At 33.5% G+C, this 22,519-nt stretch overlaps 1 protein-coding gene across 2 annotated transcripts in view; it reads right to left on the bottom strand.

Moving 5' to 3' along the window:
* LOC126976618 (knirps-related protein-like) overlaps window positions 1-22,519 on the bottom strand; it is a 79,300-nt gene that overhangs the window by 17,372 nt on the left and 39,409 nt on the right. Inside the window, exons 1-2 of one of the 2 annotated variants that reach the window (XM_050825093.1) lie at window positions 2,943-3,012; window positions 760-837 (exon numbers count right to left, since the gene is read on the bottom strand). In XM_050825093.1, coding sequence (XP_050681050.1) covers window positions 760-837 — 78 coding nt within the window. In that variant the 5' untranslated portion in view covers window positions 2,943-3,012. Of the gene's footprint in view, window positions 1-759; window positions 838-2,942; window positions 3,013-22,519 lie in introns of those variants that run through there. The other variant, XM_050825092.1, reaches the window with a different exon arrangement.

The following is a 22,519-nucleotide window of genomic DNA, read 5'->3' on the forward strand; positions in this document are numbered from 1 at the left end:
AACACAATAATGCTTGCACCCATATGACAGGTGTCACTTGTGGTACCTACCTATCAGGTGGCGGTACCAGGTATCGTGTGCAAAAAAGCCTCCCACTGGTATAAATATATACATAAGCACAACTGTAAGATATATTTTGAAAAATATATTATAGTACTATATTTAACGATTAATTAGTAAAGTTGGAAAAATAATACACTTTTTGAAACAAAAAGGCTCAGAGTTTACTTAAGTAAAACTTAGCTGAGTGTGATAAAATTAATTAAATTTATTAATAAAACTTAAGGAAATACTTTCAGCTGTCAAATGACTTTAAAAAAGAAATTGAACATTATGCTAAGCTTAGCATCAGTTAAGTTGTGCGTCAGTAAAGTCTGAGCAAAGTCTAAGTACGCTCTATAGATCTCAGCCTACATCAAGGACAAGTAGACATTTTGTATTTTTTTATCTATCTTGACTTTTCAAGTACATACCACCCTTACTGAACCCGGGCAATTATAATTCTAAGAAAATGTAATGTAATTAAAGAGGGTAGTTATGAAAGCCGATAGTGGAAACGCTTCATATTGTGATCATGTTTTTCAATTTTTTTTTTATTATGGAATAGGAGGGCAAACGAGCGTACGGAGCGCGAGCGTACCTCGTGGTAAGTGAACACCGCCACTCACATTCTTTTGCAACACCAGAGGAATCACAGGAGTGTAGCTGGCCTTTAAGTAATTTGTGATCGTTATATGGAAGTGTGGTGATGATATTTACCTTACAGCCTTCGCAGGTGAACGCGCCGAAGTGAAAACCTGCCGCCGGCTCCCCGCATACTTTGCACTTTTGGTTCATCTGAAACACAATACAAAATAGTTAATAAAAATTTTAATTTATGTGATTTTTCTGTCGTCATATAAATTTAGGGATGGTTTTAATCAGATTATAACACTAAAATGATTGGTTTTACTTTTTTTTGCCGCGTTAGGAAAATATTCTCAAAGTGAATTTTTACGAAGCGCGCGCACATCAAAACTGAATTTCGACACCCTGACGTTAGTTCAAATAGACCATTTGTATTCATACAAAATTAACAAAATTGCGGTATAGTAACATTTTCATTGGCTGTACTTGACATTTTTATTACATTATCTTATATCTTTAAGCGAGCTATTCTTGTATATATATATATATATATATATATATATAATCTGAATCTCGGAAACGGCTCCAACGATTTTAATGAAATTTAGTATACAGGTAGTTTCGGGGGCCAGAAATTGATCAAGCTAGGTTTCAATTTTAAAAAATGTAGTTTTATCCGTGTTTTAATGAGAAACTGCTACAATAACATTAGAATACAATGGTAGATTTCGCCACCATATACAATACTATAATAGTTCAGATGGGACATTGGGTGATCCGGAAAACAGAAGACCCCGGTTCGAATCCAGATGTCCTATTAGTTTTTTTTTGTAACTTCATAAAAACCCGAGCAAGGCTCGGTCGTCCAGATATTAGTTCTTTGTACGAAAACATTACGAGAAATGAATTTATTAAAGGATTTTTGTTTTTTTACGCCAAAGTATAACTTCTTGTGTCTATACATAAGTAAACACATTTTTTAGTTAAATAATCGTGATCGCGCTTTGACAAGGATGTCAAGTTGAAAACGTGCAGTTTCCATAGGTTCAGACGGTGTCTTAATACATAATCTATTATCAAATGTGTTTTGTCAGAACTAAGAAGAGACAAAAATACTTTATACACCCCTTCGTGTCTTTAGTCTCAAAAAAGTAACCCCGTGCGTTGTTACAGGATTCTTGTCATATTGACGTCTGCGTCAGATTGCAAACGATACTTCTGATTGGTGGTTAAGTGTATCCTTAGGAAGTTGACGTCACGTCATTTATTACGCGAGATTGTGGTGTTTTGAAATTTTTAATATTATATGTTTACCGGTGATGTATCATTTTGTATGATTTTTCTCATTGTAAAATAAATTGTTTAGTCAGTACGAACATATGAAAAATTATCAAAAATGATCATGAATGAAAATGTACGCTGCCAAGAAAGGAAAACCTAGGCTTCTATTATTTTTATTAATTTGACAATAGTAAAGCAAATTGCATAGTATGAGGTCATCTATAGCTCTACAATACCTTGCCTAGCGTTAATATAGATACTGAAGTGTTTGAAAGAAGATAGAGAAGTTTGTAAGACGGTTGGTGTTTTCTCCTATCTGCCTTCCCCGTCAGGGCGAGTTAACTGAATACTTAACAATGTATAAAAATAAATTAAGATAGGAAGCCACTATCTGTTATAACATAAAAATCTAACTAACAAAAAAACAATATTAAATATGCATCACAAGGTGATGGATACATATTTCTTCTATTTTGGGTCATAACGTGGGTGACTTATAATTTTGACAGGTGACGCGTGATCTGGCAAGAAATGGTAAAGAATAAGCAATTCAAAGGCAACCGCAATGCAGTTTACTATTTTTAATATATTGCGGTTTAGTTATTTATTCAGTAGTAAGATTATATTTTAGTTTGTTTGAATATATACAATTTTGTCTTAATTAATAAATATGTAACTTTACCAGTAGAAGGCTCCTTTGCACAGGATGCCGGCAAGATTATGAGTACCACAATGGCGCCTTTTTCTGCCGTGAAGCAGTAATGTGTAAGCATTATTGTATTTCAGTCTGAGAGGCGCCGTAGCTAGTGAAATTACTGGGCAAATGAGACTCAACATCTTATGTCTCGAGGTGAAGAGAGCTATTGTATTGCCGCTCAGAATTTTTGTGTTTTTCAAGAATCCTAAGCGGCACTGCATTGTAATGGGCAGGGCGTATCAAATACCGTCTCGTCCCTCAATTACTTATAAAAAAGATTTCAGAAAAAGTAATTGTAATTATGTATAACTAAAATTGAAATGAAATGAAAAATTACCAGGAGATTAGAAACAGTGTAGAGTTCGCAGCAATATGTTTGTTATCGATTGCTCGTCGATGCTCGAAGTGTATTGCGAGTGCCACACAAACCCAATTCACTGTTAATATGCCGTGACGAGATCAGCATTTTCCAATCACAGACTGTTGTTAATTTCGAGGACCACGGCGCATGTTATTAGATGATCATAATAAAACTGCTACTGTTCATGTTTTCTTATTGATTGTAGAGAACAAGATTATTTTTTTTACATTATTTTTATTTCAATTAAAATTAACATTTGTTGTAGATTTAATGGTTATTTGGGGAAGTTAACTAATAACTGTGAAGTACTTAAAAAAATTGGTTGTTTTATTTTTAGCTATAATATTATAGTTATTATCTGAATATAAAGCTGTTTTTGTATGATACTTGCCGTAGTCGATATATCAGATATGACAACGTCAATAGTGACGTTGTCATATCTTTATATCAATAAATTACAAAAACAACTATATTTTCTTTATAGGATCACTCAGGTCGCATATGCGAACCAATCGTCCGTATTACTTATTCTCGCCTATGCGGCTTCTGGCTGATACCTACTACAATATTTTTAACCAGATTGATTTATTTTGCATCAGACATACAGCTTTCAAAAAGTTGGCCTTGGATAACCTTGATTCAGCATTGACGAATGTTACTTGATACAAATTTAGGTTAATATCCTAATATGTAATATGTTTAGCTCTCGATCAGCTTGTAAATATAATATTATAGTTAATTAATAATATTTAATTATGTAATTGTACTATATCATGTTATAGTATAGGCTGTTTTCCCAATAAATTAAAAAAAAAGTCTATAACTTCGTGTTTTGTGAGGAATTTCTTGCCTCACACAGCCACTTTGTGGAGTCAATTACCGGTTGTAGTATGTAGGCTTTAGTTAAACTTAGTGACCTTTGAGCCTAGAGCATATTCCCAAATTAAAGGCCGGCAACGCATCTCCTATCCCCTGGTGTTGACGCTGTCCATAGGCCGTTAGAGAGATTGAGCCACTGCTGTTTGCCCTTTCTTATATAAAAAAAACACCGTTATTTGATTTCTATTTAGAATATATAATATTTGTTCGCTTATCCCACGAAATTTAAGATATCGTAACAATGTGAAAACACAAATTTGACTTCTACACTATAATATAATTTATTTATATTTTCTTTTTTTTTATAATCATTTTTTCTTTATAATCATATCTATAATTATCTGTTTTTTATAGGCTTTAGCTGGTTGTTCGAAAGTACAGTGACCTGACCAACAAATATGAATAAGAATTACTCAAGTGTGTGTAGGTACATCATAACTATGTAAACTTATTGTAACAGTAAACGTAGACAAAAGGAAATAAGTTTCTGTAAATGTACCATAAACTAGATAATATACTCTTTTTATAGGAACGGAGCGCTAGTAGCTGTGACTTTTATGACTCCTCAAACACAAATCTTGTATGTAGGATACATCTACGTTAGAATTTTCCTACTGTACAATTACAATAATAGCACATTAGGAAAGTTTTAATGTTTGTTAGTTTGCAGACAATAATTTTATTTAAAATTTGTATTTCACATGCGTAGGATAATTAATGTTTTATTCAAAGTATTTTTTTATACCAGGTAGACTTCTTTGCACACCCTGCAAACCTTTTTTACTTATATTGTAACAGAATTTATTTAGTTGCAAAATTTTAAGTGAATAAATAATTTTAATAAATTATTAATGATTTTTATGCGTTTTATTTCATACAAGAGATTTTTCAATTAGGTATGTTTTGTTTAGTGGCTCCTAGATGCGCGTTTTAATACCAACAGGTTATTATTATTTTGGTCAAATAACATAGAGGTTGCTATTTTAATAAATTTACATACTTCAGTAAATATTGAAAGAAGCTTGTCAGGCCTTAAAATAAAATAAACATTGAAATAAAATCACGATTAATAATTAATCTTATTATACAAACCTTGAATTAGTCAAGATATTAATTGAATTATTCGATGTCTTAATGTTTTGTCATTTATTTATTACGGCTTTTTGGATAAGACAATTTACGCAATCATATAATATTAACATATACATTTCAAAATTGCAACTATGTTTAGTTGACAAATAAGGAATTATTAACCTCTGACCAGCAATTTTTCAAGCTTCTCACATAAAACAGTTTACAGCACGCACTCGATCACAAGTCGCTAATCGGAAACATCTCGACTGTCGTCGGATGGCTTCGCTTCGAGTAAATCACGCAGCGTGATGCCGACCCGCTGCGCTTATCGCTCCGCTAATCAGCCCGCTCTAAATTAGACCGAACACGATACACGCCTTGTACCGACTGTGTAATGATTTGTCGTTTTTATGATAACCTTTTTTGTGACGAGCTCCCTCGCGATATCGATATGGTGGAGCGTGCGGCTTCGAGCGTATTTCAACAATTTTATTGAAGCAATTTTATTTGACATGAAAATGATATGCTGAAGTATAAATGTAAGGTTGCTTTTAAATATTTCAGACTATTTTTTAAGTGTTAATGTAGCTATAATGCTTTTTTATGTACTATCATTGATACAAGTGTTCAGTACATTTATATATTAATAGAACAAAGTACAACTAACGCAACTGTAAATACAACGCCACATTTTATATATTATCTACGTATATTACCACAACGGCGCCTATTTCTGCCGTGAAGCAGTAATGTGTATGTTACATTACTGTGTTTCGGTCTGAAGGGCGCTAGTAAAATTACGGAGCAAATGAGACTTAAGATCTTATATCTCAAGGGGACGAGCGCAATTGTAGTGCCGCTCTTTTCGGGTTTTACGAGATTTCCGTGCGGCACTGCAATGTAATGGGCGTATCAATAACCATCAAAGCCATGCTCGTCTCGTCCCTTACTATCATAAAAAAAAATAAGTTTATTGTATTATTTTTTGTGGTTAATGATGTGATCACTAAGTTTGCGTCAAATTGGATTAAAATTATTCGTAAAGTATTTATTATGGTAGATTATTGATAACTTAAGTTACACGCTTACCTCTTTCAAGTATGTAAATAATAAGGTGATAAATTATATATTTAAAATGTAATTTTTGATACAGCCTGAGATTATAACAAGAACATGATGGTAAATGACGCAAAAATGGGTTAAAGAAGGTCTTTTTTTGGAAAGTCTAAAGTAGACACTTTATTATAAGATGGCGCAGCTAATAATCATTTTAACTGCATCCATTAAATTCACACTTCACAATCAAAATCTGAGTGAACACGTCCAGAATAGTTTTAATTAAATAAAAACTCGTTGTCATGTCAAGTCATGTACCTGATTAACGAAATTCACACCTCCAGTAATAATTAGCCGCGAATTAAAAACAAAAAGCATTCAATCTGCACGTCAACGAAACTCAAAGTAATTCATATGATAATTGCATGTCTAGATTTTACTCAAGATAAACTTTAACCAAATGACATTCCCTGCGGTTTGGTTGAAACAGAGCTTGTTTGTTGGTTTCCAGTAATAATTATTATAAACAGCAAATTGAAACTCTAATCCAAAGCACAGAGAGTTCAAATTCGAGTGGTAACAATTGTTCGTAGTGCCAAAAATCGTGAATGCAACTGACAAATTAATTAAATGTACGAGTAAGGGAATCGATATGTGAGATCGAGTTATATGCTCGAATACACTATGATTCGAATCGAATGCATCGAGGCGAGCGATTATGCACATTTTGTTCGCAAGGCCGATGACCTGGTTTGTCAATTTTGACCGAAAATAAAAGAAAAAGATGAATTGTGTTCATGGCGTTAAATTGAGTTGTGAATGCTGATAATTGTTTTTGCATCAAGCTTTAACATGAAATAATTAATCAAATCCTAAAAGAAAAAAAATAGTTTAATAGAGGTGAATATGTTGTTGCGAGCAATTCAGTTATTTAATAATTAAAAACATTTAAAGGATTGAAACGCGTGTAATTATAACTGTGTTTTTACATTAGATTTTTGCGTAAAATTTTGCCATAACCGTCTCTCTACAGCAAATACCACCTCCGAGGCAATAAATGGCGCTAAGCTTAATAATGACAACTATGACAAATACTATCTCAGCTTATTTTATCTGCATTCCCCCTGAAAACGAGATCTGGAAAGGTCTTAAAACGTCGGGTTAACTTAAATAATCATAAAAATTTAACTTTGACGCAAAAATCTACTGTAAAAACACAGCTACAATTATTACACGCGTTTTCATCCTTTAAAAGTGTTTTATTTAAATATAATAAACATATTCGCGTTACTCAAAGACCACACCATTTCAATGAAGTATGAAGTTCATCAAGCAAGAGTATTTAGTATTTCGCCTTAAGGCGACACTAAATGCCAGCGACCTTGAGCGATATGAGTTCACGGCTGTCTGCCCGCCATCTATGTAACAAAGCCAATATTTTCAAAATTCTTGGGTGGAAAACAGTTTATATGCTTACAATCCTCGTTATTCACTACTAATCTGAATAAAAGAACCTACACAAAAAAGTACAAGCTATAAGAATAACTTTTCTGAGAGAAGTACCAAAAAAATGCGTCACGCCATGCCAAAAAACTTGTTTAACTTCAAAGAAAAGTGGTAGTTCAAAAGGCCTCGGCAGTGTTAACTATAACCAACAGCAAGCATTAGCAACCTACAAATAAGACTTAAGGATATGTGTCACAGGATTAAGTAGTGTTCAAAGCTCGAAATGCTATACTTTCACCAGAAAACTTGTCTAAAAACACCATGTTTGCGTGTTTTCTGCTTACTCTTCGCCTTAAACCTGTGCAATATGCGTTTTGAAGTTACATTCCAATAAGAATTTACACTTTAGAACAAACCAAAAGGGTTCACACACATTTCTACGCTAAAATTACTCCCTGCACGCACCTCACCCGCTGCTCAGAATAAACTTTTAGTCAAAAATGGTAATTCCAAAAAAAAAATTATATTTTATACTAATTATAATGTTTCATTGTTTAACGATTACATTATTTTAATATCAACAACAGCTTAGTATAAAGTGTTCCAAAACTAAAGAGATATGGTGTCGGAAGTGATAGATTCCCACAGTCCAGGTAATGACGGGTGCCGCAAATGACAGAGCAGGGTGATTCACACGACCATCACCGAAGCCCACGATCGCGGTGCTCGAGTACCAGTCAACTGTACCGTTCCTAATGCTCGTCCGTCATTATCCTATCATTGGGTCACCTTTATATTAATAATGCTCTCGTGTTTACACTCTCTTGTGGACAAGTGCGTATCGGATTGTGATATACTGTCATTTAACTCTAATATACTTCAGGAATCTAAAACATACCAAGCAATTTTATGTTATTATAAGATTTAAAAGATGGTCTGTGAGTTTCTTATCTAGTTTTCTCCCCATTGAAAATCCCCTGAAAAAAACGGATGTACTCTCTCTAACTCATTACGTTTACTAAGTGTTGTTGCAATATGTACCATTATTACCATTACATATTACCAGTGGGAGGCTCCTTTCTTTCGGTCTGAAGGGTGCCGTAGCTAGTGAAATTACTGGGCAATTGTTATGTCTCAGTGGACGAGTGCAATTGTAGTGCCGCTCAGAATTTTTGGGTTTTTCCAGAGTCCTGAGCGGCACTGCATTGCAATGGGCTTGGCGTATCAATTATCATCAGCTGAACGTCCTGCTCTCATTTTCATTAAAATCTCTTATTTTCATTAAAAAAAATGTTATGTTATTTGCACTCCGTATGGTAAATAATGGTTAATATTTTAATTCTATTTCAATGAAAACACCAGGGTGAATGCTATTAGAAGTCACGATGAAATTCATTAATGTGAAATTACTACTGCACAGAAAGTTAATATTGCTCTAATTTCTAAGAATAAAATAAGATAACCCGACTTTTATACGTATTCACTTTTGTGTTTTAGTGAATAAAAAAAATATGAAGAATTGGCCATGTAATAATCGCTACTGCAGATTTATCATAGACTTAATGATGAATATAAGAGTGTATAGACGTTGTGACAGATAATGTTTAGTTTAATACTCAAAATACTAACGAGCTAAATTCCAAGCGTGGCTGACTATTTACGACTTGTCAGTCAAAATAGGTGACGGTAACTATGTATTCGCTTTCCTTTTCTATGTTGTTGCATCTCTGTTAGAGATGTGCTTCTCTTTCGTACGCTTTGTTTGTCTATTAGCTAGTATTTTGAATGTCTATGGGATTTATATGTGTACCTTATGTGGTATTTGAAGACGTTCGTCCGTAATTATGGGTTTACGGGTTATAGTGTTATAGTTTACGGTTATAGTTTATATGTTAGGTGGCTAAAGTTAAAAAGTGTGCCAAATTTTTGGCGTAAGTGAGAATTGAAATTCGTTAGCACATTTATTTACAAAATACCATACGTGCTCTGTTTACAGACCTTGCACGCAACATTATTGAATACAAAACATATTAGAATATATTCTACATTGCTAAACTTCTTCCTTTGTGATTGTCCATGACCCTACTCACAAACAAGATTTAGAATCGTCTGAAAGATGTCCCATAGTAGACCACAACCTATAATATTTAAAAAAAAAATGTTATTGTGAATTGTGATAATGAATGGCAAAATACTTTTTCCGCGCGACACATTTGCGCCAGTATATCCCAGAAGGGATAGAGAGAGGTGTATGACACTCACGTTTCGAGGGTTACCTTATATATCCCCATAAAATGGGGGCTCAATTCTAGACTCTATTCTGTTACTGAGATTTAGTAACAGAAAACCCCAAAACATTTTTAGTACTTAGTCACTTCAGAAACTAGTTTAGATAACTGACATTTTTGCATTCATAGACGTTTTAAAAAATTCGATAAGAGAATTTAAACTACCAGTAAATTCCTAATCCTAAATCCTAAATAGGACAGCGGCGCCTTTTTATGCTGTCAAGCAGCAATGTGTTAGCACTATTTATGTTAACTAGTGAAATTGCAAGGCTATTAAGACTTTACATCTTATTACTCAAGCCTATTTCTCATTTATTATTAAAATTAAAAATACTAGACAGTAAAAGTTTTATATTTACGTAGGTAAATATTCTAGAATCTTAAGCAGTACTGTAATGTAAAAGACAGGGCGTATCATTCACCATCAGGCGTTGTTGATCTCGTCATTACTTTTTTTTAAATAATAATATTGACATTTGACACACTTTTAAACATCCACGACTCGGAAACAAGCATCCATCCGAATCCGGGACCTAGTACGCAGGATCACAAACCACTAGGCTATATGGGTCTCATTTTAAAAAAAACGAAACTGCATCTTATTGGAAAAGTAGCTACATGTCATTTATATAAATTATGCTACATGGCCGTGACAAAAGTTGTAGTTATGTTATTCATTCATCTCTTTAACTTTCATGTAGGTACAAAAGAAATGCACATTATATGTATCGTAACTAATATCGATAACTAACATTTACAATACTGTAATTTATATTTAAAGACCGTTTCGAGCATAACACTAGGAATAAAAGCTTCTCTTGGTTCTCACAAAATAACAGCGAGTATCGTAAGTGAGCGCGTCTAATGTCTAATGGCGGGAACTTGAGCGCCATAGACTATATTTTATACTTTTTAATTTATAGACAACTCGGGCATAGGTTCAAAAATACATTTATTTCCTGAATGAATGCAATTCAATAAGAGTTCGTTTACTTTATTTATCATAACTTTTTTAAAGCACTGCTCTCTCACAAGCCAAATCATGTCTCAATATTAATAATTATAAATTTGTAGATCAACAATATACTGTTTGATTGTGAGAGAAAAAATATAGATTTTTTTATTTACTAACTTATTTCTATATTTCCAGTACAGCACAATTTTATTTTTAAATTAAATAATTTGAAATAACATTTGCGTATCATCAAAATATAACTTTAATTAATCTATATATAAGCGTTACTGCACTAACTGCGAAACTACTTACACGTATATTTTTTATTTAAATTATGTAAAATGTTTTTTTTTTATAACTAAATAAAAATTTTAATAACAACAGGGCTATTATTTAAATATTATCCCATGGCATACTAGAAGCATAATATAATTTTGTGAATTATTTAATACGCCATATACATCGTATTAACAACACCTCCTTTGCTGTCCGCTGTAGTGACCTCTTGATATCATTTTGATAGGTGTTAATTTGACATGCTCTGCTACTCTGTGTTCATAGCCATATTAGACACAAGCTTTTTGCTAATAATATGATTTATTTATTGTTATTATGGATTCATTACACTGTACTTTTTTGTTTTGTTCCAAGTTTATGGCATAGTTAGGGTTGCCGTCTTTTCTCAGAGAAACAGAGTATATCTGATTTAAAAGGAGGTAAATAAAAAGTTCGACCTTTCAAAAAAGAGTATCATTTATATTTTCAAAACGAATTTTTGTTAACATATTAACAGTAAATAGTCCACTGTTTTGGTTATGATAATGGGTTTGCATAATATATAACATGACATTTTTTTTATTATGAAAATAAAGGATATAACGAGCAGGACGTTCAGCTGATGATAATTAATACGCCCTGCCCATAAAAATGAAGTGCCGTTCAGTATTCTTGAAGAACCCCAAAAATTCTGAATGGCGCTACAACTACGCTCGTCACCTTCAGACATAAGACGTTAAGTCTCATTTGCCCAGTTATTTCACTAGCTACGGCGCCCTTGCGACCGCTACACAGTAATGCTTCCACCCATAATCTAGCCGGCATCCTGTGCAAAGGAGCCTCTAACTGGTGACTGGCACTGGTGTAGTCATAGATAATAGAGTACGCCTACATTATATAGAGTACAATACTCTTTTTAAGAGTACGGTTGGCAATCTTAGGCATAGTACTTATACTTTGTAAATTTACTAAGTTTTTAACTTTCACAGGTAAAAACCGAAGCAACTAAAAATGTGCAACAAAATTCTTAGTCCATTTATTTTATTTTGGATATCATTTATAACCCAAATTTATCGTGGGCACCTTTAAAATATAACAATTACTCATTCAAATGTTTGACATCCAGAAAGGGCTGGCCTTTGATCTTATAAAGTATACCTTTATCGAATATTGATAATATGATTAATTGCGTAATCGATATATTTGTCCCCCGGGTCGCGCGTGACACGTCACTATGACAAGCAAATTTTCTGACAGCCCGTGACAAATTGATATGACTAAATATTTCAACAGTTGCGTAAAACGATTCGGATCAACCCTCGTACGAATCTTTACACAAATTACCTTTATGCTATCCTCATATTGTGGACTTTACATCAATAATAATAAGACTTAATTTCACATAATAAAGAAATTTGCATATGAAATGAGACGCAGGTCACGAAATGACGCAGCATTCCGAATTTCTACATTTGAATGAATGAATTCACATAAAGATATGAATGAATCGAACGTGAGTGATTTGTTGAATGACTCTGCGAATGAATATCAAAAAAGGATATATTATAGTATTCATAATAATACTTATTACATCTTATAACATCTGCTGCATGGGTACGTTTTTGGATACATATATAGATTATTAAGTATCATTTACTTTTATGAAAGATATGTACAGATAATGTAATATGCAAATGTCTAGTCGAATCATTAGTAATTATCATACCGACCAACTTATATCGAGCCTTATAGCCTAAACACATGATCGTATGTGGTACGGCTGAACCATCGGACGCAGTCTGGTAACGGATCATATTCGATGATATGTCGCATTATCCATTGCACAAAATTTATCTAATAGTATTGATCTATAAAACTCATCAACGTTATTAGCGTGCGAAGCGCCCACCAGACCCTCCGATGGCCAGGCCGTACCAAATCCGATCATGTATTTAGGTTATTACATTTGTCAAATGATTTTGACATATTTCTCTGGCTTCTTCCACTAGCATCAAACCATTCATACTTGTTCTCTTTAGGTACTTGACTTGACCACTTTTAATACATCCCTGACCTGGCCGTGGGATATACGAATAAGTTGACATTTCCCAACAACTTTCCTCATTTACTCTGTAAACTTGTGCAGTCAAACAGAGGATGACCATACCTTACCAATAACTATCGGTATTATTTTACATTGCTCTCTTAATATACACCAATGAATCACTATACATCAAGAATTAAATTAAATTACTGAATATATAATTTGTTCTGAAAAGCAAAGGCGCGGTAGAGGAACAAACGAGAAACTCACTGACCGTTCTTTATAAGCAAAAAAGTTTAGTACAATAATAATTGATATATCATGGACCTTATGTAATGTAACTAATTAAAAATAAATAGGCTTAAAGTAAGCATGTTTGTACTGTCATTATATTCTTCATTTAATATCAATTCATATACTGAATACACTATAAGATTTGAAAACAAGAGCCCGGGAGAAGAATTTACGATAACCGTTCTTCATAACAGAAAAGTTTAGTACAATAATTGATATATCATAGATCGAAAAGCGATGTTAAGTTAAAGCATTAAACAATTCAAACTCAAACGAAAATAGTCTCTGTTATAGTTAAATTAAGCACGTTTGAATGACCAAAACGTTATCAATTTAATTAACTGAATACATCAATTGGCCAGAAAACAAGAGCCCAGGAGAAGAACATTCGAGAAACTGACTGACCGTTAATTTTAAGCAAAAAATTTTGTACATTTGTTCTTTATTTCATTCATTCACATTCATATAGAAAATAAATGAATTGAACTAATTCCAACCAAAGCTGACAGATATTAAACATTGCAAATTATAAAATAGTATTTTAGTGCAAATCATTATTCATAGTAAAACACTCAATGTAAACTTTGAAAAGAGAATACCATGGATTAGAAATAATAGACAATGCTAGAGCTTTCTACGTCCACATTGATACATACTCGTAGATTACACCGAGTCGATGTCGGCTTGATCTCTGACCCAGTAATCAAATCGATGACTGGTCAATAAACCCGCATCACTTAGATATATCACAATTTCGTTTTTAATAGATCTATTGTCTGTCGGATATGACGCGGTTCCATCGGAAAGTAAAGGATTCAATGCAGTGTTGATTGAAACTCATTAAACCTGGGTATTGTGAACACATTCATTTAGTTCTTAGTGCTAGCTGAGCTTCAATCAGATTTTTAAGTTATGTACGAGATTTTTAATGTCAGTTAGTTATTGACGGAGCTGTGTATCACTCATTATACAAAATACGAGTATAATAATGATTTTTGCGCGCAAGGGAGGGCTGTATCTGTTACAAATAAGCAATTTAATGTTTTCGTTTTATGTCATAAAATTAAGTACATGAAATAGCCAATTTTAAATAAGTGAGTAACTTGCTAAAATTTAATTACAAGAATATAAGAAAAATTAATGGAAGAGCTTCATTCAAGGAATTACGTAGAGCAGTCTTTTTGTCAAATGTCAAATTGTGTCAAGTTTTTACTTGTGATTATACTTTTAAAAGGATCAATGACCTTAGGTTAATTGACATTAGACACGAAAACGATGTCGTTTCAACCACAATAACTAATAATTCAGTTGAACCGTAAAAACCCATATTATTGGTGGCCAGATATATTAATATTACTTTATATGCTTTCTACTAAAATGTCCTTAGATTAAGTTTACCTTACATAGATACTGTTTATTCTCAGTCAAATTAAATGAGTGACGAGTAAGCTTTTAATGTGTTCAGTTATTTACTTGCAAAAACCAAATACTGTCGCTTCGAGCATTAAAACCTGACAATAAAACACGCATGCGCTCTTCATAATTTAAATATAACAGTTTTACACCGATCGAAAATATATAAATGGTATTTATTGCCATCAACAGATACTCAGACATATTGAAAATATTTTACGATGATACGACACCAATATGAGCTCATAAAATCTCCAATAAACTCTCTGGAAACTGGCAATCAGTCCCAGTGACAATTATGAGCTTTTTATCAAACGCCATCATCAATACCGTTTGATGAGTTTTATAGATCGATACTATTAGATTTTATAGATATTTCTCGAGCAAGCAGATATAATTTATGACCCAGACGCGGCGGTCCGGGTGATTCGACATTTTTCTCATTTGTCGTAGATTAATGTTGCCTGTTAATATGATAAGATTAACGCCCACATATGATTTTAATAACTGGTTACGAAATTATTGCTTATTCATAATTTGTGCTCGTATAAGCATCTTGTGCCTATCATATTATTTAATTTCTCGAAGAGACCACATAAACGCACTTTTACTTGAATGCCCGCAACAAACGTCGCTTCATTGTTTGTCTACTTCCACGTCTATCACGAGGAGTGTTCCGAAGACCTACTTGCCACGATTCCTGCTACTGTATTCCACCTTCGCACGACCCGCAACAAATTAGAATATCATCCCCACCATCTGGATGTTTGGCGTTCCTCCACAGTGCGGTTTTCAATGAACTTTCTTCCACGTAAAACCAAGCTGTGGACAGACCTTCCTAGTGCGGTGTTTCACGCACACTAACACAAAGTGACATACAAATCCCGAGTGTAAGACGTAGCTTGTCACACACACTAAAGTAATAAACATGGCCTGTTTTCATCAGTTGTCTAGCAGCAAGAGGATCTATCTAGACGTATAACTTATGTAAGAGTTAGATGATATACGAAATTATGCTAAATATATGCTTTTGAATAACTATCATCAGTAAAACAAATAAATAATAAGAATATGTTATGGATATACTATATCTATATAATAAGTCGCAATATTATTTTGATATATAACAAGAAACATACACAATATGACCGACCACATTAGCATAACATTGTTTAACTGATTCTCAATAAATGTTACAGTAAAATCAAAGCAAACAGTACTTTAACGATTGCATAAGTAATATAAAACAATAAAATTAACTGGTTAGTACAACATTGCAATAAACTTGCGAATAGTTACAGCTTATTGCTTAAAAAAGATAAAAATGTGGAGCGGCAATATGAAAGGCAGAGGAAAGGTCTGCCGCTGTGCCGAAACAAAAGCACTGTTACTGCCATTCGAGGAAAAGAAATTTGCACAACACGAGGGTTATGTTTATACATTCAGAATAGCCGTGGCAACAACACAGGAAGTATAAGGTAGAAAGGTCTATCGTATAGTTATTAGTTAAGTTGTTAGAGTTTTAGCACATTGTGCAATAAACCATTTATGATCAAATTCCTGACAGGGATCTTAACGTGGCGGTAGAAACTATGCAATTTATACGTAGGTACTAACTAATTGATCACAGTTCATTTTATACCTTTATTTGAAAATTTAATATAACTGCTGGAAAAATATTGAATAGTGTTGAATTTTAAGTTTAAAGTTTTCCAATCCGCTTTTATTAAACAAAAAAGTGTTTAGAAATCGTAGAATTAATGCATCCGTTTAATTTGTACAAAATCGGAGTACCATGACAGACCTGAACCCGTACAAAGTTCGCGGGTAACTATACATTATGATGAAATTCATTTATAGTTACATTGCTTAGCTTTTTACATTAGACACATAATGGAAAGTTAAAAAGAAGGAATGAATACCCACAATAACACAGGTGAAGAAATGCTCTGCCGAACTTTAAAACCTAAGTCGTTACTGGTAACAAGTGCAGACATAATAAATATTATTTACTTCCTTATGTAATCTTTTTACTTATAATGGAATTAGAAGTCAAACTAGCTTTCGGATTCTTCTAGAAGTCGTAACATATTCACAGATATTATAATTATACTCATAATATGCATTTTATGGAACAGACAGATAAACGAGCTTTCGAATCACCTACTGGTAAGTGATCACTGCTGCATTATTAACTTAGAGTGTTGCATCAAGTGCGTTTTTTCACTGTCTTTAAAACTGGTTAAAAGAGATAAAGTACCTATACTTGTAACACGTATTACGTATCGAGATGTCGTCTAGAATACAGACCTTTAGTGAATTTACTTGCATTTTTGGGGTTCCACGTATGACCAAACTATGGAATGAGTTTCCTTGAGTGGTGATCCAGGATGATATGACATGGGTACTCTCAAAGAAAGGGCATGCTTTTCTATAAAGCCGGCAACGCTTCTGTGATTCCTCTGATGTTACAAGAGATGATGAACGCCGATGATTACTTAACATCATTTTAAGTACGCTCGTTTGGCCTTCTTTTCCATGAAAATAGTTATTTCAATGTTCTATTGAAGGTAACACAAACTAACATTTTGTTTGTACAAGGTGAAAATCAATTATAATTATACGGTTTTAAAAATATGTGTGACACTAGCTTGTGAGGTTACAATAGGTATTTAAATTTGAATGCGACACGTAAACGAGTCGCGTTGATTGGTCGATATAGCCCCGCCTCGTGTTGCGTGCTTATGTAGATCAAACACCACTTAACAAAATGTAGAGAGAGCACGCGCTGATACTGTGGTGAATATTCGTAACATCTGCGGTATCTACATTAAGAAATACTTCATTAAGATTAAGAATCTATCTATATTCGGATATGCGGACTATCTGATGTTAATTAATTTCCCGTTACATTAATTATATATCAAGTTTGTGATTTCTTTTCATTTAAACAATTTGTTATGTTTGTGTTTAAGTGATAACCCTCACTTCTAGGATTAATACACAAATAAAATTTGAATAACAATAAAATTTTATGAACGATGCGAGACTCGAACCCACGACACACCTGAGAGGTGAACAAAGCGTATAGGATTTTATAGCGAGACGTCACTCGAACGGTTCGCTCAGTCGGTTAGAGCACTGGCACGGAATGCCGGAGATCGTTGGTTCGAGTGCCGCATCGTTCTTTTCATTTAGTTTATTAAACGCGCATTTACATTAACTTTATCAGTATACATTTATCACTTATTATACCAGTGGGAGGCTCTTTTGCATAGGATGCCGGCTAGATTGTGGGTACCACAACGGTGCCTATTTGTGCCATGAAGCAGTAATGTCTAAGCATTACTGTGTTTCGGTCTAAAGGGCGCCGTAGCTAGTGAAATTCCTGGGCAAATGAGACTTAACTTATGTCTCAGGGTGACGAGCGTAGTTGTAGTGCCCCTCAGAATTTTTGGATATTTCAAGAATTCTCAGAGACACTGCATTGTAATGGTCAGGGCGTATCAATTACCATCAGCTGAACGTCCTGTTCGTCTCGCCCCTTATTGTCATAAAAATACTTTAATTATTTTGACATTTTAATGTTGAATATTTGTAACGGATATAATTATGTTAAAAATTCTTTGCACATATCAAGGACGACACTTAGCAAATTTACTTAAAGCAAATTTTTTGTGTTCTTGTTTTTATTATTTAGAAAAAAAAAAGTTTAACCAAATGAGTCGCCACGCGTGAGTAATGTTATTTGAAAGCATTAATTTTCATACAATGGATTGTTTTGGAGTTCTTCTACATGTTAAGCACTATTACTGCTGCTTCGGAAATAAATGGTGCTCTGAGAGAGAAGAAACGGCGCAAGCACATTTTTTATAGTATAGTTTTGTTGCACTCTCTTAAAAACATAATATGTCTTACTATTTGTCATTACTTTTCTCATGAACTAGTCGCAGGGTATCCGATCATTAATATGTTCTAAAGTTGATTTACGTAAGTTACATTAGCAAGATTTACTGCAGAGCCTATTTTAAAAGACCCTTCATATTTATATGGGAATAATAATGTCTATTAATGTGATGATTATGTGCACGTATTATGTCAAACTATAAATTTAAACTTCACCTAATATTTATTTCCGCTTTACAGAATCACAGTAAATAAATCAGATATAAAGTGGTGTAGATCGTTATCTGTGGTCAGCCGGCGTGTGCGCACCGTTTGACACATGAATGCGCATGCGCAACTCATCCATATTGATATGGCCGCGAACGTCCACGCATTGGTCCAATGATCCGTTGCGCCGGCGCTGTCTCATCTAGAGCGACTAATTTCTTAGTTAACTACTGATTCTCATGAATTTTATATCGGGTGAAGCTTTTTCTGTTGCAAATGTATGTTACATGTTCTCCACTTAGGGTAAAGGTGAATACAAGTTAAAACAATAATAATGATCTTTTGTCGCTATTATTAATAACAGAGTTATAAAGTAAATGTAACGATATATACTATAGATAAATGAAAAAGACGTGTGGCACTCGGGGACTGCCGCGGTAAAGCTATTGCATAGCATTTTTTATCAACTTATGCAATTATAATTATTTATTTATTTTATTTATGCAGTATTTTTTTTTGATAAAATTAATTTTAAAAAAAGCAAACGGAATGTGAGTAAAATTTAACTTGCAAGATTTGATTACAGACAGACAACGGGACAGGTGAAACTAAATAAAAATGCTTGTCATAATAACAAAAATTAAATAAAAAACGTGACGAAAAAAATCAAGATGTACCCCAGGCTTGAACCTGGGACCTTCTGCACAAAAAGCATACGTGATAACCGCTGTTCCACGGCAACTGTAATGACCGTGCCGAAATATCTATATACATCTAGTAAGTAAGTGTTAGGTTATTTTCGTTACGGAATTTCTGGATTCAGTCTCCACGCTGAAGGCCCGCGATAGAACCTATGCAATAGCTTAATAATAATTAGGCATATATGGCAAAAAGTTGGCTGCTTCACAATTTTACTTCTTTGAATAATTAATATGAGAAAAAAATTTTTTCGAATTCAGCAAACCATCTGATGATTTTTAAGCTTTCAATTATTCCAATCAGTGTAATAGAGCACAGCAGAGCTTGGTTATAGACAGTTAAATTAAAACATAAATATTTATTTTTGACCCCTGGTGTTGCGGTCCATATGCGTTTGCCTCACCACTCCCCATTACATGAACCTTAAGCCCGTTTGCCCCTCTTTTATAACATTAAAACATACGTATAAGGTATACTGTGTACAAAAATAGCTGCAAACAAAAATATACCTATTTTTCTAAACTGCAGTTGCATTAGACCGCCAGTTTAACATAAACATGTACTCACTAAATAACCATTTCATTGCAACACATGAAATGTATATCTATTATATTTTGAACATAATATTTTGCAATAAATCTTCGTCAAAATATTTAAATTAACAATATTAACTACATGTAATGCGCATAAAAACAAGGCTGTCAAGTTAGGACATATCGAAAACAGGTCACAAACGCTTGGCCTTTAAGTACAGCTTAGATTGTACCATCCCTCGCGACCTTCACCAGCTAATCGCCCATCATCAAATGCATATTACCGCCCGCAAGGCCTGTTACGTATCAGAATACTATTTAAGTGATCTCGGTTTCACATTGGTCAACTAACTGAGGTAGCAAGCAAAATGATTCCAGGCCTTCTGCAATTTGCATTGGTGCAACTACTGCTTCTATAAAGTCTTTACATATATTTTGTTTTTTTTTTTTTTTTTTATGAATTGTCAATAATATTCATAGCCTCAAGAATTATTTCGTAAAATATGCTCCCTGTTGTGATAATGAAATAATTGTTTCAGGGCAGAACTGTCAAACCGTGCGTCAATAAATTTTCTCATAGAAAATATGTCCATCCAAAACAAATATTGAAAGTAAAAATAATTATGGGTCCCAAATCGAAATAAAAACTATACTGTCTCTCAAGTTGGACCAAACTGCACTCCATAAAGTAATCCCTTTTATATTTTCATTAGTTTAGGAGTCCATCGCGGACAAACAACGTGTCACGTAATTTATATATATTAACATATAATGTCTGGCAACGAAGATACAATATGATGATGAAAAGCCGGTGGCATGGTCAGGATCCTCGTGGATGATAATTTTTTTGTGGGCATTGCACACGACATCCAATAAAACATAGTCATATAAACGTAACAATCTTAATCATAGTTACACTTCAAACAGCTTGATTATGTAATAAGAACGTGGTGGAGTTGACCATAACTCTAAATAATTTCTACGTATATCAGTGTTACCACTTATCGAGATTTGAGCATGGATTCGCTAGTGGCTTGACAATTATCGGCGAGAGGTCAATGATGATGTCCCTAATCAGTGTCAATAATTTTAATTATCATTATCAGTAAATTTTATTTAAATTCATTTGAACTGTCATTTTATTTTTTTACACTACCATAGATACGAAAAGGTTTATGTTGAAAATAATCTGCAAGAAAATCAACATAATATATAATAAAAATAGCTAAACTAATATCGAATAATTATAAATAAATTTTTCATGCAATGTTCCTATGATAGTATTATTAAAAGTAAAAACCATTAGAATAAAATGAGCATCAGTGGGCAGTACAGCGGACATGAGGTAAGTGGTAAGCGGATGGTGACGGTCAGACCACATCTATGTCAATATCATAAGTACATTGTGCTGTTCTACCTACTGTGATATTCCTTACTGAGTGAGGGGTTATCTTTAGCAACACTTCGGCACGGAAACTTAAAATTGAGCTGAATAAATATTTTAACATGGCATCTTGAATTCGTTAGAATTTAAAAATGTTACATACAAAGAGAATATATTTTTGTTGTGAGTTTATGAATTATGGTTTTAAAAGATTTTGAACATAAAATAGTTCAGATATAGCACGAAAAAGCACTTTCCAACTGTAGTGGAGTATTATGTCTCTTGGATTGAAGAGTGCTGTAGCCTGTGACATATAGATAATTTTATATGTTACTAGCTGACCCGACAGACGTTGTTCTGTATATAATAAATAGAATAATGTTTTTATATAAATTTGTCAATAATATATCATAACATCAAGAATTACTTCGTAAAATATGCACCCTGCTGTCGTAATGAATTGTTTCACAGCAGAACTGTCAAAACGTGCGTCAATAAATTCTCTCATAGAAATTATGTATGTACACATCAAAGGAAAAACAAATTTGTTGTTTTTATTTAATTCCGAACACTTTCATATTTATTCACCTTTTAAACCTTCCCTGGACTTCCAAAATTAGCCAAATCGGTCCAGCGGTTCTCGAGTTTTACCGAGACTAACGAACATCATATAATTTTTATATATATACATAATAAAATTATCCAATTAAGTGTCAAGCCATGTTGAAAAATTTTGATCAGTATGTCAACTAACAGAGCTGTCAAATTGACTGCCCCATTGCAATATAAGGCAGGAGGTCAATTACCAAAATCGGAAGCCGAAGTTTTTGTCCGAAACGAATGAACGACGAAATACGAATTAAATCCAAAGTAATTCGGATCCGAATAGTGCGGACGGATTTCATTTCGGAGTCATAGACTCAAAATTTGGGAATAAGGTAAACGATAGACAAAATGTCTAATCGCGAACTTCGTATCAATCTTCGAATCCGAAACATTTTCGTAATAGGCAAATGTACGATCCGTCAACCGAAACTTCGTATTTCGATTTAGGTAATGGGGCTCCTGGGATCTATAGAGCGCACTTAGACGTTGCTCA

The sequence above is a fragment of the Leptidea sinapis genome, chromosome 41 (genome assembly GCF_905404315.1).
Source record: "Leptidea sinapis chromosome 41, ilLepSina1.1, whole genome shotgun sequence".
NCBI lineage: Eukaryota > Metazoa > Arthropoda > Insecta > Lepidoptera > Pieridae > Leptidea > Leptidea sinapis.